Here is a 17,703-nt window from a genome sequence, read left to right on the forward strand (position 1 = left end):
CATTCATGATCCCCAGGCAATGAATCCTGCTTTTCTAACCTTGTGATTCATCATCTACTGCAAAACTGGTCTCACTCCCATTTTGTTTTTTGTTGTTTGATAAAGTGTTTTTCTCTTTCGTGCTTTTTATAAATTTATTTATTTATTTATTTTTAAATCAATCATTTGACCAGTACTTACTTATGGTCATTTACCTAGCTAATAACATTCCCATATTACTCAACTGTGCTTGTGTGCAGCTCCAGTTACCATATGGTTACATGTACTGTGTTTAAGAACAGATCCGGAGAGCTTTTAAACTTGAAAACAGCAGTCTCTCGTGTTCCGAAACACCTGGACTTAGTGTAGTTGCACAAGAAGATCATGCCCAGTTTTTTTTTGTTTTTTACTCAGACTGATGCAGAACTGGTGGACGCGGCGGAGGCTGAGGAGAGAACACGGCCAAAATGCAAAGGCTGGCTTTCCACAGTGGGAGAGGGATTTTAACCTACAGCCAATGAATGCCTATGGACTGTTTGATGAATACCTGGAGATGAGTATGTTGGATGCAAGCACAATATGAATGAAATACGCTTTGCTGGTAACCTTTGATATCAGTTCTGTATTTTAAGGCTATCCTAAAATGCACTCTACAGTTTAATCTTCAGAATTTATCTAAACAATTTTTTTATCTTGGTCCCAGCAGCTTCAATCCATGTTATGTAATTCTGACACTGCACTATATTGAATTAGAGCTAGAAGCTTTTCCACGTGCTTTAAGGAGCTTTAAGGTGCATTTGATGTTTTTGATCATTGTTTTGGATTTTCATCCTACAGTTTTTAAGTTCACCCATTCCCAGATTTGAAATCGCTCAAATAAATCCACTATACGCTTTCTTCAAGTCATAAAGAGCTGAACAGGACAGAAACTACTGCCTTACATTCATGCAGCAGCCAATAACATGACTCTAAATTCTTAAATTCCAGTCTAAAAAAAAACTGTTTGAAAGCATGATGAACATCTAAAGGAGATGTTGGACATCAGGCATGTTTTTGTTACATGCCTGATGTTCAAGGTAGCTAGTTTACCTTTATACAGTCTGGCTTCATTAAACCTAATAACCACAATCAGGCGAAACCTTCTCACAACACTGGTTTTCAACTCGATAAATAAAGGTTAGGGTCAACAGTATCATTCCTTCATATTTGTGCATGAGTAGATATGATTGTAAATCCCTTAAATGTATCCCTATTCTTAATGATCTTTATGATCCAGCCATGGTGATGTCAAACAGCCAAAAACTTACAGCGAGTAGTAAACAAACAGAGCCTTTTTTAATATCTGTGCACTGAGGTCTGCTCAAGCTTTGAGTGGTCAATAGACAGAGATTTTATAAATGTAGCTTGCTCAGGGTAGCAGGCTACTGTGCAGCATAAATGTCTGGATTTACCATGGCAACCACAAATCCTGCTTGTAATTAAATTGAGTAGAAATCACAACAACGGTCGCCTCAAAGTGCTTCTTATTGTTAGATAAAGACCCAACATTAATGCAGGCAAAACCCCGTCAATCAGACAGCCCTCTATGAGCAAGCACTTGGCGACAGTGGGAAGGAAAACCTCCCCTTTAACAGGAAGAAACCTCAAACAGAACCAGGCATCTGCCGTGGCCGGCTGTAGTGCAGGCCTCTGAAGTCTTGCACTGTTTGTTTCAGTTTTACAGTTTGGCTTTACCACCATCTTCGTGGCAGCTTTCCCTCTGGCCCCTCTCTTGGCGCTGATCAACAACATCATCGAGATCCGTTTAGACGCTTACAAGTTTGTCACACAGTGGCGACGCCCTCTGCCATCACAAGCCAAAGACATAGGTAAAGAGTAAAATGCAGTACGTTCCTTTATTACAGAAACACTTTCCTGTTTGTGGGGTGTCTTTGAAATCATTCTTTATTGGCAGGGATCTGGTATGGCATTTTGGAGGGCATCGGCATCTTGTCCGTCATCACCAACGCCTTTGTGATCGCCGTTACCTCGGACTTCATCCCCCGCCTTGTTTACGCCTACAAGTACGGACCCTGCGCTGGTCAGGGCCGAGCAGGGGAGGGGTGAGGGATGATTTCACAGTTTTTGCTTTAATTCTGTGTTGCTGCATGCTGCAGTTGGTAAAATCATTTCCCGTATGTGCCGCAGGTGCATGATGGGTTATGTCAACGCCAGTCTCTCAGTTTTCCGGGTGTCAGATTTTGAGAGGAGGTCGCACCCCAGGACGAATGGCTCGGAGCTGTTTGGAGAAGCCGTGAAGTACTGCAGGTGGTGTGAGAAGTGAAAAGCTGTTATTTTGAGGCAGCTGTAGAAAACAGAAACACTGTGGGAAGAGAAGTTTGTTTATTTTAAAAAGGCTTCAGCTAAAAGCACAGGGTCAACTATAAGATAATCCACTACTTTATTCACAATTCTGGTAACTGAGTGATCTTACTGAGATCCACATTGAACTGAAGTTACAGAACATCATTTTGGAAACGCCCCATTTTCTGCCAGTATCCCAATTTTCCTGCTCACTAATATGAGTACCGTAATTGTCGGGCTATAAGCCGCTACTTTTTGCACAAGCTTTGAACCCTGCGGCTTTTAGTCAGGTGCGGCTTTTCTATGGATTGTCCATGATTTTTGTCATATCGTAAGACGATTTGTTTTGTGTGTTCCGCTGTTGTACGGCACTACGTTGCCTGGCGGAAGGATCGGGGTTCAAGAGTGGTATATTAGTCACATGTCCGTCCGCCAGGCAACGTAGTGCCGTACGAAGTAGCGCGAAAAACAAACTTCAAAGTAGCGGTACGCGTTCAGCGGGAGGCGTGGATGATGAGCGGCGATAAACTTGCGAAAAGCAAGTTATGCCCAACTCCACCGGTGGATTCTGACAGCGTGGAAAAGTGTGAAAACATCCACGATCACCAACGGATTTTGATGATGGAGAGGAGGACACCGCCACGGCCCTTCTGAGGGTGTTCGACTCTGACACTGACAACGAGGATTTCTTTGGTTTTGAAAGTGACAACGAAGGAGAGAAGCGGAGAGTGGATGACGAAGCCATCCTGAGCCTGTTTGTTTCCGACACTGGAGAAGAGGACTTTGGTGGTTTTAGAGCGCAGGAAGAAGAGAAAGATGGTGGTGAATGACTGACTTTTCTTCTTGTTAAAGCCGTGTTACTGCACCTGAGCCTAAAAGGTAGTCCGAATCTATTTTTCTGGTGTGCTGTAGGCTACTGTTATGTACTACATGTGCAAATATGTACCCATAACTTGTTTTTCAAAATATTAATAAAAGTGATGTCTCCAAACAGCCATCTCTTTCCTGACAATTCCCTTTGTGCATATTCTCTTACATATGATAAGTCAACATTGAAACACCTGCGGCTTTTAGTCAGGTGCGGCTAATGTATGTACAAAACAGGATTTTCCCCGGATTTTAGCTTGTGCGGCTAATATTCAGGTGCGCTTTGTAGTCCGGGAAATACGGTAAATGAGTCATCAGTGTTTCTGTAGGATGAACTTTGACCTTTCTCTTTTTTCCCCTCCCCTTTTAGGTATCGTGACTACAGGGAGCCTCCAGATTCTGCAGAGCCTTACTCTTACACTCTGCAGTTCTGGCACGTCCTGGCAGCCCGGCTGGCCTTCATCATTGTTTTTGAGGTCAGTCTTTTGTAGTCACTGACAAATGACAGCAGGCTGCAAGCTGCCTTTGGAATTGGATTCCTTCTTATTATTTTGTCAACAGGTTTTCACCTTTCTCTCTTATTTATCAGGACCAACCAGCAGTGCTGTGAAAAAGTACTTGACTCCCTTCTTTCCCCCTTCAAACTAATTCTAATTTTATAGAAAGATAAAAAGAGTAAATGCAAATTTCAGTTTTTAAATTATGATTTCATTGATCAAAAAAGCTATCTTACCTCGACCTTAGTCTAGGTGAATTAGTTGTTGTGAACCATATTTTTTTTTTAGAAAAATTTGTTTTAGATTACGAGCCACACCCAGGAAGACCTGTTGAATCAAGAATTCACTTAAATAGAACCTGTCTGAGAAGCTGAAGAGGTCTAAGAGATCTCATAAAGGAGGAACATCATGACACGATCTAAAGAAACTCAAGAAGATCTGAGAGAACAGATGAGAGACAAAGTCATCGACACCGGGGTGGAAGGGTTACAAAGGCATTTCTAAGGCTGAGGGAGGTCGTTATTCACAAATGGAGAAAACTTGGAGCATTCACAGGAAAGTCCACCCTTCCAAAATTTCTCTATGAGTGCATCAGCAACTTATCAAGGAGGTTACAAGAGAACTGCAGACGTAAATTGTCCCTAAAGGTCAAAGGTCATGGCTCAAAAATAAGAAAGACACTGGGCAACAATGGCACCAGGGGAGAGTTGGTGGAGACAGCCACAGCTGACCAAAAAGAACATAAAGGCTCATTTCACAATTGCCAGAAACTATCTTACATCTATTCTATTCAATTCAATTCAATTTTATTTATATAGCGCCAAATCACAACAAAAGTCGCCTCAAGGCGCTTCATAGATACAGAGAAAAACCCAACAATCATATGACCCCCTATGAGCAAGCACTTTGGCGACAGTGGGAAGGAAAAACTCCCTTTTAACAGGAAGAAACCTCCGGCAGAACCAGGCTCAGGGAGGGGCGGGGCCATCTGCTGCAACCGGTTGGGGCGAGAGAAGAAAAACATCTGCCATAAAACTAACACAACATCATACAAGCAGGCAGACATGGTTGTAACAGTGTGGTGATCTCGGCCTACCTTGCTGCTTCAGGATTTGGACAACTTGCTGTAATTGGTGGAGCCATGAATTATGCTCTCTACCAGAAAATCCTGAAGGAGAATGTCAGGCCATCAGTTCATGTCCTGAAGCACAAGCTCACTTCTGCAGCACGACGATGATCCCAAATACACCAGAGAGTCCACCTCTGAATGGCTAAAAATAACGAAACTTCAGGTTTTGGAGTGACTAGTCAAAGTCTGAACTTAAATCTTTGACCTTAAAAGGCCGTTCATGTCTGAAAACCCTCCAGTGTTGCTAAATTAAAACAGTTTTGCAAAGAGAATGCCTCAATTTCTCCACAATGAAGTGAAAGACTCATTGCCAGTTGGCACACTTGATTGCAGTTCTTGGGCGGCACAACCAGTTATGTTTAGATGGATTGTTTTCCCCTTAAAAATAATTTAAAATTGCATTTTGCATTTACTGGGGTTACTTTTGAATAATAATAAAAGTGTTCAATGATCTGAAACATGCAAGTGTTACAAATATGCAAAAAAGTAAGAAATCATGAAGGGGTTAAATACATTTTCATAGAACTGTATTTTTCTCAATATTTTTCTCAAATCTAAAAAAGCCTAATAGAGACATGGCTCTAGTGAATATTTTTAACCATGACCCATCAACTCAAATCATTTAGAGACTAAAGATTTGATGAATTGCAGAAAAGTGCAGCCACAGAAGCCCAGTCATGTTCTAACGTTGCTGTGACCAAAATAGAGTCATGCAATTTAAAAAAAACATGTTCTGCTTCCTGTGTTTGGCATTCTGAGCGACCTGTTCCAGCTTTCAGCGGCTGGAGGAGTGCACTCTTCTATTTTAGCTCACACGCTCTAAGTAACATTGCAACTAATCCAGATTTAGGAGGTGTAAAAAAAGCATTTTATAAATCCAGATTAGAGCTGCTCGGGTACAGTGTATTTATCAGAGAAGAGGCTCAAATAAACGTGTCACTCGGAAATTTTTTACCATCTTTCAAATCATTTGTTATGCTTTGTGAAGCATTTAACTGATAAAGAGCCAGTCTTTCCTATTAGGACATAACAATCAAAGAAGAAAAGCATTACTGCATCTTATCACTTCAAAGTTCTTAGCATAGTGGAGGTATAGCTCTGGGATTTCTGATAAAGTTCTGTGTTTTTGTAGCATATGGTCTTTGCCATCAAGACTCTGATCGCATACCTGATCCCCGACCTTCCCAAGGACCTGCGAGACAGAATGCGCAGGGAGAAATACTTGATCCAGGAGATGATGTATGAGGCTGAGTTGGAGAGACTGCAAAAGGAAAAAAACGAGAAGAAGAAGAAAGACAGGGTCCACCATAAGGAATGGCCCTGAACACACCAACAGGTACATGTAGAGAGATTTTCTTCAGCTCTATTAAGGCTGTATATCAAAAATGGCTACCATGATGTCATTTATTTGTTTGTGAAGACCAGCGTTGGGGTTGTTATTTAGGAAAAGTATTGCTTTATTACTTTTATTAAATGTAAGTATGTTACTGAATTACTCACCAGAAAGAGTAAAAAATTTTTACACTACTCGTTACATTACTTTCCAGTTACTCTGTAAAATGACCTGAAACACAGTGTCATGTAATTACTATTTAACAAACCTGAGGCTACAGTCCCACACATCAGCCCAAATCCCTATCCTAGTGAGGACAGGCCTACAATCTTTCTTTTAGTAGTTGCATATGAACACAAAGCAAAGAAACCTCAAAGGGGCTGCTGCAGTGATTCTACTTAAGTGGCATGAACAGGTGGAAACAGAGGCTTCAAGTCTGATGACTCATCATTTAACTAAGTGAAGATCAAGCCTATTAAAGATCAGCGTTTGGTTGCTGGGTTGGGGTCGGCATATACTCTGGGTTTTTGGCTAGCTTTGCCTTAGCATGCTGTCTGTGCAGACATGTGCAAAAAATAAAGTTGCTTTATCAGTAAAATGTGGCTTGTGGGCTTGTGTTAATTTTGTGAAATTAAAATAAAAGTGATGCACATAACTCCTCAAAGCTGATGCCGCTCCACCATTTTACTCCACCCAAATTCAGTTGATTGTAGTGCAAGTACACAAGACAAAAAAAAAGTGTTCGATGTGGGGTGGTTTTTTTTCATTTCTGCTGCTGATAACTGAAGAACCTTTGTAACAGACGTAAAGAGATAATTGTAACTGCAATATAATTGCTGAATTTAGTATCATATTAACATATTACATTACAGTATTATGGACACATGTAATGTGATGAATCATATTACTTTGCATGCGTTGTATTAGTTACTGGTGTAATGTTTACTTTGTAATGCGTTACACCAGTACACTGGTGAAGACCCATGTTGATGGTTTAAAGTTATTAATTTGACCACTGCTGTTCTTTTAGCCGGTATTTAGTGCCTAAAATTAGAATACCATAAAGTGGATGGGCGACATATGCAGACATAAGTGTCTGCTAAGTCACACAGAGAGGTTTGATTTGTAGTGGCATTTACCGCTTTACTCACCACGTTCTCATCCCAACGCATAACATACCGGCGCATGTGACAGATCGTCGGTATGTTACGCATTCTGAGGCATGAGAGCCGAAAGGAATGAATCTATACATGTAAATGTGTTTTATGTTCTGATCATGAATCACTCTGGAAAACACTACGTGATAGGTTTAAGCTTATGGTTAAGGTTCTGGTTCAGGCTGGAAGCGAGGGCTGGAGCCTCTGCTCGAAGCGTGTGTTCCCACCACGAGCGGCATTCTGTTGGATTCAATTGAGAATCTGGAGCATCTCATAAGGACGCAGAAGGGTACCTCTCGTGTCACTATGAGACTCCTCGGGCTGTGAGAAATTGTCAGTATGTTGCGCGTTGGGAATGAGAATGTTCTGGCTTTACTACCTTTTAAAGATTTTTACCGCTAAGTTTTAAAAGTTTAAAAAGTCCGAGTTATTAAATACTTAGCGGTGTGACTCAGCTATAGAGACCAAAAGCCTTTTTTGTATAAGGCTGTAAGCGTCCCTGTTTCCGCTATGATGTTTTACCAAGGGGGTCTTTGGAGACAGTCTTGAGGAAATGCAGTATTTGGCATTAATGCATTAGCTTCCGTTTTCAGCTCTGGTAGTTGCCATTTACTCACAACTAGCATCTTCTTATGGGGACTACAAATTTCAGTCCACCAGAACAGCTGTTGCAGTCTTGTATTTACTCTAGCTAACTAGCAAATTGTGCTAACGTTTAGTTCTGACTGAAAATGTGAACTGATTGAAAGCCTGGTTTATGTTTTTTATCTATATCCAGTCTATCCACAGAAATTCAAAAGCCCATCTAATATCGACTTAATAAATGTACAGTTGTATGACCAGGAAATGAAAGTTCTTGTGTTTAATAAGTGTTATAGTCACTTTTAGTTGGCATTTTCTGTTACTGGACTAAAACCCAGACATTTAAATTCATTACAGAGTAAAGTTACTAAGCTACAGTTCAAGTTATTGCTCAAAAGATGACATTAAAAGCAGTTTTCTGCTGCCATGGATGAATGCCGTGTATATTCAGTACAAAGTGTATTCAAACTGCGATCCAAAAAAATGTAAATAAAGCTGTTTGTTTGAAATGTTTCTCGGTGTTTGCAAGCTTTACACGAGTGTCTCTTATTTCCAGGTAGTCAGCAGGTCTTTGGTTTTCACAGCACAGCAGAGGGAGAGTGCCGGGTTTCCTGCATGTACTGGACTCTCATCCCTTCCTCCTGCTATGTCAGACCAGCCCCTCCTGTTGGACAGTTTCTGAACTGCATCTAGCTCACCGTAACAGTGACTTTGGAGCCCATGTCTGCAAAACTAAGAGAAGTGCTCTGGAACATTTGGCAGTGGGATTTGCTACTTTTTCCCTTCCAGTTTGGACTCTCAGCAGGGTACATCTTCAGATCCTGAATGTAGATTTTAAGCAAGATGAAACTTTTCCACATTTTCTGTTTTAGATGAGAGGACCTACTCTCCTGAGCTTACTAGGTAACAAACCCTGTTTACATTTCTTCTTGCTAAGGGAGTTCACATTTTGCTTCACTGTAAATAAATGTATTTAAATGAATGTCAGGCTTATATGCTCTGCTATAGTGTAGTGCAAGAAAAATTAAGTAATGTAAAGACCTATTCTATCAAGGCTATGGCGCTGTCCACAGTTTGCCTATATTGGAAATGCTTTCCACTTGAATTTAGATTGATAACTGCAGTAATAAATATTATTTATTGTAAAGACATTTGACTTTCCCTTTCTTGATTATATCTTGAGTCAGTAGATGTTTTTTATTTAGACATTATTGTCATTAACACTGAAAAAAAACGTCATGGTAAGTTTAATGCATGGTTTAAAAGTACAGGGAGACAACTGTAAAAATTGAATATGGAAAATTCTTTCACTGCATCCAGCTTTTTTTTTTTTACGTATTTTTACTTTTTTTTCATAGCAGGTGAGTCAGCACTCACTAAAAAGTGAAAAAGGTGTATTTATTTAATTGAGTTCCTACTTCAAGGAAACAGACTCATATATATTTCTAGTTAATTAATTCCACAGTAAAACCACAGAGGCAAAAATGTCAACTTTCTTTAGAGGTGCAAACCAATATGAACCAATGGGATAAAAACAGTCAGCAATAATCAAATGGATAATAACTTTATTAATGAGTATTTACTCTCATACTTCTTCTACAATTGGTTCATTATTTTCTTAAAATATATTTCCCAATGAAAAGGTTAAAATAAAAGTGAACATGGTAAAGTAACTATTTTCTGCTACTTCATAGAGTACTTTTATTACCCCGCATTTGAGAGGAAGATATCAGACTTCAAGTTACTTTTTTATTTTAACAGGAAGTAGAACTCTTGAAATTAAGAGTCTCTTTTCGAGAGTGCTCTGAGCCAAGACAAACAACATGAGGTTCACAACTCTGATTTTGACCCAGGACTCTCTTCCCATGTGGAAAAGCACTCACCACTGGGTCACATTAACGAACTGAGGTCGAAGTCATCACTGAGAGCCACTTCTGGCTGCTCCCCTGCCATACGGGGTCACCACCACAGGTAGCTCCACATGTTTGTTTTGACAGTTTCACACTTCCTGATGCATCACCAAAGGGGATTATTGTCCCCGGCTAGAAATGAAGTAACATTTCACTTTCCAGGCAAGTGTAAAAACCAGTACTTTTCTACTAACAGTACACAATCAGAAAATGTAATTTTTGGTTTTATTTGAATCGTTCTCCTGAGTCTTGGTAACCAGGGAACGAAGAAAATAATCATTCTAACATGTTTTGCTAAAAGTGAAACCAATGGCTGTAACTTTTTTGATTGGTTACTCTTTACAAAACTGTCACTGACTTTTCCAAAGTCTGCCATCTCAACCAGATATCGTTAAAATGGTGCCAGATCCAAGTAAATTTAACACAGAGTCTTCTTTTTTATTCATTCTTTCTTGTATTAAGAAGAGCAACTTTATCTGTAATGGACTCTGTTTTGTAGGGTTGTATTGCTGTTTTTTAACATCACTTTCACTGCTCAAATCTTTCGTGACACCACCAGGTATTGAGTTCAGAGGTGTGAATTGTTGTGCATTTGAAATACTCTAATCCTGAGTAACGCCAGCATTTATCATCCCACACCAACAGAGGGAGTCAGAGCCTTAATTTGCAGTTCACATTTTGTTAACTGTGCAACCTCTTGCAATATTAATAATACCCCGATGAAGACAGAGCCATAGCTCAAAGCAAATTAATGAATTCCTATAAATTCCACGACAGCCTCTAGATTTGCACTCTTTTGTAGATCATACACAAAAATGAAGGAATCATTGCTATCATCAATAAGATGTTTTCCTAAGCCCAAACACATCTGTTTGTCAATGGTCTGTCACTATCTGGTCATTTTGAACATGCAAATAATCATAGATTAAAGAGCAGAGGATTGTCCTCCAGCATGGATTACTTTGGTGTGGTGGCCTTTGCGCAAGCTGCAATTTGATTATTAAAAGCAGGGGACAGAGGAGGCAAACTGTTTTGTTTCCTATTAAGGGGACTTTTCTCCCCTGTAAGAGGATTACCCCTGACACACGCTCAGGAGTTACATAAGGCTGTCAGAGGATAACATCTGACATTTCCTCATATCCTGTATTTTGGCAGTTCGGCACTCTGTGAAATCACTATAGTTGAAAGGTACGCATGCAGTGAAAAAGTAACAAGGCATATGTGGAAATTAGAATGCATCTCAGGGCAGAAAGAGCTAACCTCAGCATTTTCTCCTCTTACTGACAACATTTAAAAGAATCTCTGTGGTTTTCAGGTTATGTTGTTATAAAGCTCTGTATTCTCTGGATCTCAAATGGATCAAATGACTAAGTCTAACATGAAAGGTACTGCTTATTGTTTAGTGAAACCACAGAAAGTTGGTTGAAACCCTAAAGTTCCATTCACTCCTGTTCATTTAAGTGCCATTTTTAAATGCAGAATGCTGCTGTTTTGCTGTTTTTTTTAGCCAATAAACCCCCTGAGAGGAGGTCTCTGTGGCAAAACAGCCAGATTTTTGTCTGCAAAGGCGGTGGAGGAGACCAAAACAAAGATAAAAGGAGAGTTCACTCACTGGGCCCACGTCCTCATTTGAGGTTTGACAGTGTTTTAGTAGATAGAGGTGCATGGCTTAAACATGAATTGGCGAAGGCCTTGAAGGGGGCTGGCGGTGGCTCCCGGACCCCATCTCCAAAAAGTATTCTACTTACTTGCAAGCAGACAGAAACATAAATGCTTGTCAATACTGTGATTGTTGTGTGTGATGAATTTAATTGTTGGTAACGTGAAGGTCTTAGTCTCCTCATAGCTGCTTTAACAAGAGTCCCTGGGCTGTATTATTAGTCAAGGTAGCTTGGCTGATAAAAAAAAAAAATACAGAACATTGCAAACTTTCTTTAAGCATCTCACAGAGAGCTGACTTCAGACATTAAATGCTAGGAGTTGTATTCCCCCTAGCATTAAAGTAAATCAACAATTAGGAAAGCCAGACTTTGAAATTAATGCATTCATTATTGTGGCATCATGCCAGCTTCTGTGAGTAGCTGCATCAGCACCTAAACTTTTGTGGATAATTTTATTTTACTGCTGGTTCTAATTTGGTGGACTTGCACAGTGATTTACATACAAATTTAGAGGAAGAGGAAAAGACAGTCATTTGTTATAATGGCTAGTCAGTTCCCTGTTCCATTTAAGCACTGTGGTGTGTAACCACAACCGGTGGGCAGCCTGCTGAAACATTGCTACATCTAGTTCACAGCCCCCCTGCTACCTCCTCCACTACACACCCTGTTCTCCACATATCCTCACTGCTTCAGTGATTTTGACTTCTTCCCCCCAAAATGAATTCTCTCGCTCTCTCTCTTTTTCTCTATCTCTCTCTCTCACACACACATACACACACACCCAAGGTTCTGAGGACCTGCAGCTAGCCAGGAGTCTGTGATCCTAAGTCGTCACATTTACAACCCGAGTCAGCATGAAGCCATTGCTGTGTGGTGGAAAATATCTTGCCTGGATCCTGTACCAAAGTTGACACCATAAGTATCAGGCGGTTGCCTTCACATCACATATGATGCAAACATTTGATTATCTGCAGAGATCCCGAAGGAACAGCTGCACGTTGAGGATGGCCTTCTTTGATTTCTTAAGTGCATTTAATACAATTCAGCTGCTGCTGCGGAGAGAGAGAGAAGCAACAGGAAATGTCAAGGAACATGCCCACCATCCCATGGATCATTGACTACCAGACAGACAGGCTGGCTATGTGTTGTAGAGAAGCTCTTCAGGGAACTGTGCTTACTCCATTCCTGTTCACCTGGTTGAATTACTGAGTGATGGACAGGAGGACGAGTGCAGGGCACTAGTAGAGGATTTTGTGTAGTGGTCTGGAAGAAATCAACTTCAGAAGGAAAAGGATGATGTCTACACTGTCCATGTCTGGGTTCTGTTTCTTAAGTAAACTGAGATGCTTCAGTGTCTGCAGTGATGGAGATTTTCTATCACTAGTGCTGGTGAGTAAAGTGTGCTTTGCTGTGGTCTGCCAGGGGGAGCAGCATTGGACGTAGTGACACTAAAGACTAAGGACTGAAATTCAATATTTTTGATTCTTGGTAGAGAGGTCCCTGAACTGTTATCCCTCATGGATCGTCCTGACCACCCTGTGCACCATTTACAGGCGAGAACACCTAATTAATGAATTAATAATGAGAAAGTATTATATAAAATATGTAATACATTAGTATTATTAATAATAAATATTTTTTAAATCTTTTATAAAACTTTATAAAAGTTCATTTATACAGCTAATTGTTGTTGTTGTTACAAAATAATTTTTGAAATATGGGATAAATAACATATTTCTTATTCTTCTTATTATGAAACTTGCGGGATGAAATCAAATGCACATACAAAATAAAGCTCACAGCTTCATCATGGCTTCAGGTACAGATTCCTTTACAAATTCTTTCTCATGTGTAATATTTGCATCGATCAGTGGCTTAAGCAGAAGGCCAGGTGGCTGGCAGCACATGTTTTCTCCCCCTCATAATGTAGACAAATCTCGCCGTGTGCCAGAAACCCGCCTTCTTTAAATGTCAAGGCTCCAGCTGCTTACTCTGTACACAGTTAACGAGCACCTCTTGGAAGCTGCCTGGCAGACTGTTTGCACACACTCAAGCCTTAGACAGCAAGTCCCTGAAGTGACATCCCAGATCATCACAGCAAATACCAGGAAACCAAAAAAAAGAAAAGGTAACTGAACACTCCTCACTCCTGCTGCTTTGCGGTGTGGTTGCCACAGCGACACAGCTGACATGTCCATCTCTATTTTCCTCCATCTACTATTCTTCACGCTGTTTCTCCTCCACACACAAACTCACGTTCTCATATTCTTGGAGTCTACTACTGACTACATAGTAAAACACTGAAAGTAGAGCTTTTATTTCTCTTTGAAAACACGGGCACATGTCCGAGGCATTTCAGTCAACCATCTTCCTTTTGGTTTGGGCCATGCTGGTAACAGTGCAAAATCAGTGTGAATGTCACTTCAGTTTCAACTAACAGCAGCATTTCAGGCAAGCTGGAGACAGGAAATAGAAGACTGACTGAGACTATTGTAAAGTGAAGTGCAGTATCTCAAGCAGGAGGACATTAGAGCATGAATAACAATTTCACAATCTCTCACAGAAAGGAAATGCTTAATTTTTGATATGAAGTAGAGATGATGCATTGAGTATTTATTCTTTAGTCACCTTTCTTACTCAAATATGTTGGTAGACCTCTCTGCACTGAATCATACCTGTTATTAATCTCTGTCTCTCTTCCACAGCATGTCTTTTATCATGTCTTCCTTCTCTGACCCCAACCGGTCGCAGCAGATGGCCCCGCCCCTCCCTGAGCCTGATTCTGCTGGAGGCTTCTTCCTGTTAAAAGGGAGTTTTTCCTTCCCACTGTCACCAAAGTGCTTGCTCATTAGGGGGTCATATTGTTGGGTTTTTCTCTGTATGTATTATTGTAGGGTCTACCTTACAATATAAAGCACTTTGAGGTGACTATTGTTGTGATTTGGTGCCATATAAATAAAATTGAATTGAATTGAATAGGGCAGCACGGTGGCACGGTGGTTAGCACTGTTGCCGCACAGCAAGAAGGTCCTGAGTTCAATTCCACCATCAGGCCGGGGTCTTTCTGTGTGGAGTTTGCATATTCTCCCCCCGTGTTTGCGTGGGTTCTCTCCGGGTACTCCGGCTTCCTCCCACCGTCCAAAGACATGCAGCTTGTGGGGATAGGTTAATTGGATAATTCAAATTGCCACTAGGTGTGAATGTGCGAGTGAATCTGAGTGTGAATGGTTGTCTGTCCCTATGTGTTAGCACTGCGACAGACTGGCGACCTGTCCAGGGTGTACCCCGCCTCTCGCCCTATGACAGCTGGGATAGGCTCCAGCGCCCCCCGCGACCCTGAAAAGGATAAGCGGTAGCGAATGGATGGATGGATGAATTGAATAGAAAAACAGTTTTTAACCACTGAGTCAATTTACTCGTCGAACTTAAAGCCAGAGTCAAATATTACACAAAAGGGCTTCAAATGGGTGGAGAGAGGCTTTGAAGGCTTCACAAAAATTGTTAGCAGTGAAGGAATTATTATAACACGATCAGTTGAAAGGTGGGTCGTTACAGGAAAGACATAGCAGCGCTTGAAAAATGAAAACTATCAAAAATGAACTGTTCATGCCCACTGACATTGACTGCAGTTCAAAACTGACAAAGTGAAATGCTGATGTAAACTGAAGACACCTTTGTTTTCTCAGCTTGTTTTCTCGCCTGACTGAGACGGCTGAATGCTTCCTGGCTTTTTGGATTGTTGTCTCTGGGGTTAGCCCAGGGCCCTTTAGGTGTACTAATGATTAGAGAGCAGAGAGGGCAGTGAGGAGGATGGGAGTTCATAAGAGTCAGGCAAGTTTGGTGTGACAGCTAAAGTTTGGCTGAAACTGGCTCACGCAACAGACAAAATTCCCAAATAAAACAGAAAATTCACTAAAGAATGAGCAGAAAAAGAAAAGAATGAAGGCGTTGCTATCAAAGTCAAAGTCCAGACCTTAAACCTGATTGAAATTCTTTAGCAAGATCTTGACAAAACTGTGCATACCCTTAATTAACTGAAAGTCATAAAGAACAGTATGCTGACATTCCTCAAGTTATTGCTGCTGAAGGTGGTTCTATAAGATACTGAGTGAATGAGCTTCCCCGGCCTCAACAGAGTGCTTGTGAAAACTTTCACATGACTGTAGGAATGGGACAAATGTGAAATGGCCTTACCAATGTGCCTGTTAGAAACAATTCAACAAGCACTGGATCATTTTCAGGTGAGCAAGCAGTTTCCCATTTTCCACATTAAAGCGCTCTTACTCTTTCACTGCCATGTGAAAGAAAGAGAAAAACAGGACTACCCTTTTCAAAAATAGTGTAAGATCACATCACTGATGTGAGAAGCTGTTTGTGACTCAGCAGGTGTTAAAATGATCTGGATGGAAAATAACATCATTGTAGTAATAAAATCAGTTAAGAGAGCTCAAACACATGACACAACTGAGTGGCTTAATGAAAAAACTTTAGATTATTTCACAATACCAAGAGTTCTCTAAAGGTCAAAAGCAGAATCTCAGGTCAGTAAGTCATGTCTGTGATTGTTAGAAGAGTCTTTCCTGTTATTTCTCTGCTTTCTGTCTTCCTTTCTTAAACATGGGTCAGCTCCTACACTCCAGATTTCCAAGACAGGGTTTCTTTTCCAGAAAACACATGAGAGACAGAGTCAGGTAAGAACATCCAGCAGGCACAGCTAATGGGAAGAGGAGGTGGAGACAAGCAGGCAAGTCCATCAAAAAGTAGAACTGAAAACAGCAAAAGCGACGCATGAGTAACGTTCTGGTGAAAGCCTGACTGAAATGGTACCACTGAATGGTAAACAGGTGCACCTGCCTGGGATGCAAACTGATGGGAGAGAGAAAAGGAGATCAAAAGAGGAGGAAAGGGAGACTGAAAGCAGGTCTGCAATGGAGGACATGGAGACCATGATAATTGCCTTGATATAAAAATATTTATTATCGTTTTCCCGCTAAATGTCGAGATCTGGGCACAGGTAGAGCTCCTAGTCAAAGTACAACAGTTGTGATGGTCCCAGACTCCACTAGGACACTCCACAGTGTCCAAACTCTCTCAAATCCAAACAAAGACTGCTCACCACTCTCCCGTCCCCAGGCAGACCTGAGCACAGGGAAACAGCTCTTTCACAGGTAAGTGGAAACATTAACTTAAGGCTTGGAGCCTGGCTGCACTAACTGATGCAAGACAATGATCCAGTGAGGACTGAACAGGACATCAGGAACAGGTCTGTGATTAAACCAGGTGTTTGGAGGCAAAAGGAGAGTCCTGCTTTTGCTAAACACACATCTACATACAAATGAGTTGGAGAGAGAGAACGTCACAAGAGGAGAGGACTGTGACAAAAAATGCTTTAACTTTGACTTTGGTCAGGTGAAATAAGACACTTTTACATATAAATATTGTGATTAAGCCCAGGTCTGTCTCTTTATATTGTGATTGGTTGGCAGCCAGAACCGAAGCGAGACTGAGAAAACTAAAGCAAGTACAAGTACAGCAGAACTTATAGTATACAGACCTAGGAAGAATCCCAGAGAAGTTTCTGATACTAAAAAAAATGTAGTTAATTTTTAAAAATCCTTTAAAAGTTCTTCAAGCTGAGAACATCTCATTTATTTTACTCTTGTGAAGCCATTTGGCTGTGATAGTCTTTAGTAACAGAGACACTCGCACATCTGCAGTGTGCACCACTAGACAGATAATGAGGATTAATAACATGCCTTAGCAGATCACATCTTCTCCAGACACCGACCCTACATTCAGACTGAAATATTTGATCAGACAATTTTAAGGGCAAAGCAGCCAGTGTTTTTCTCACAGAGGAAATTACTTTGTAGATGAGACTCTCTTCTTGCCTTCTTCCCACAGAATCTGGGTCAGCTTCATCTGCTGTATCAGTGGCCCCTCGATTGAGTCTCTACAGTCTCTTACTGTCTCATCGCATGCTGCACCTCAAACTGGCTGTCTTAGAACGAGTAATTGCCTTTTGAAGGGCAATGCGCTAGCCCAGGAGAATATGTGAGCCAAGTTGAAACCTCAGATTGCACATACAGATGTAATATAACAGACATTTAAGCGGACAACAACAGCAAAAGAGGAGCAGCTACCACCCAAAGTGTTTGGCTTTATGGAGGTGGCAGAGAGCACTTTCTGTAGCATAAAATACAACCCATACAGTAGGTCTCAATGGCATCAGATACAAAAACAAA

At 40.9% G+C, this 17,703-nt stretch overlaps 1 protein-coding gene across 1 annotated transcript in view; it reads left to right on the forward strand.

The window, feature by feature from the left end:
• The window catches only part of LOC113008980 (anoctamin-4), a 54,432-nt gene extending 45,394 nt beyond the window's left edge, over positions 1-9,038 (forward strand). The window contains exons 23-29 of the mRNA XM_026146974.1: positions 394-536; positions 1,695-1,847; positions 1,934-2,081; positions 2,167-2,286; positions 3,560-3,665; positions 5,948-6,151; positions 8,444-9,038. Of these exons, the coding sequence (XP_026002759.1) occupies positions 394-536; positions 1,695-1,847; positions 1,934-2,081; positions 2,167-2,286; positions 3,560-3,665; positions 5,948-6,139 (862 nt within the window). The 3' untranslated portion in view covers positions 6,140-6,151; positions 8,444-9,038. The remainder of the gene's footprint in view (positions 1-393; positions 537-1,694; positions 1,848-1,933; positions 2,082-2,166; positions 2,287-3,559; positions 3,666-5,947; positions 6,152-8,443) is intronic.
• Positions 9,039-17,703: the final 8,665 nt, after the last annotated feature.

The sequence above is a fragment of the Astatotilapia calliptera genome, chromosome 17 (assembly GCF_900246225.1).
Source record: "Astatotilapia calliptera chromosome 17, fAstCal1.2, whole genome shotgun sequence".
In the NCBI taxonomy this organism is placed as follows: Eukaryota; Metazoa; Chordata; class Actinopteri; order Cichliformes; family Cichlidae; genus Astatotilapia; species Astatotilapia calliptera.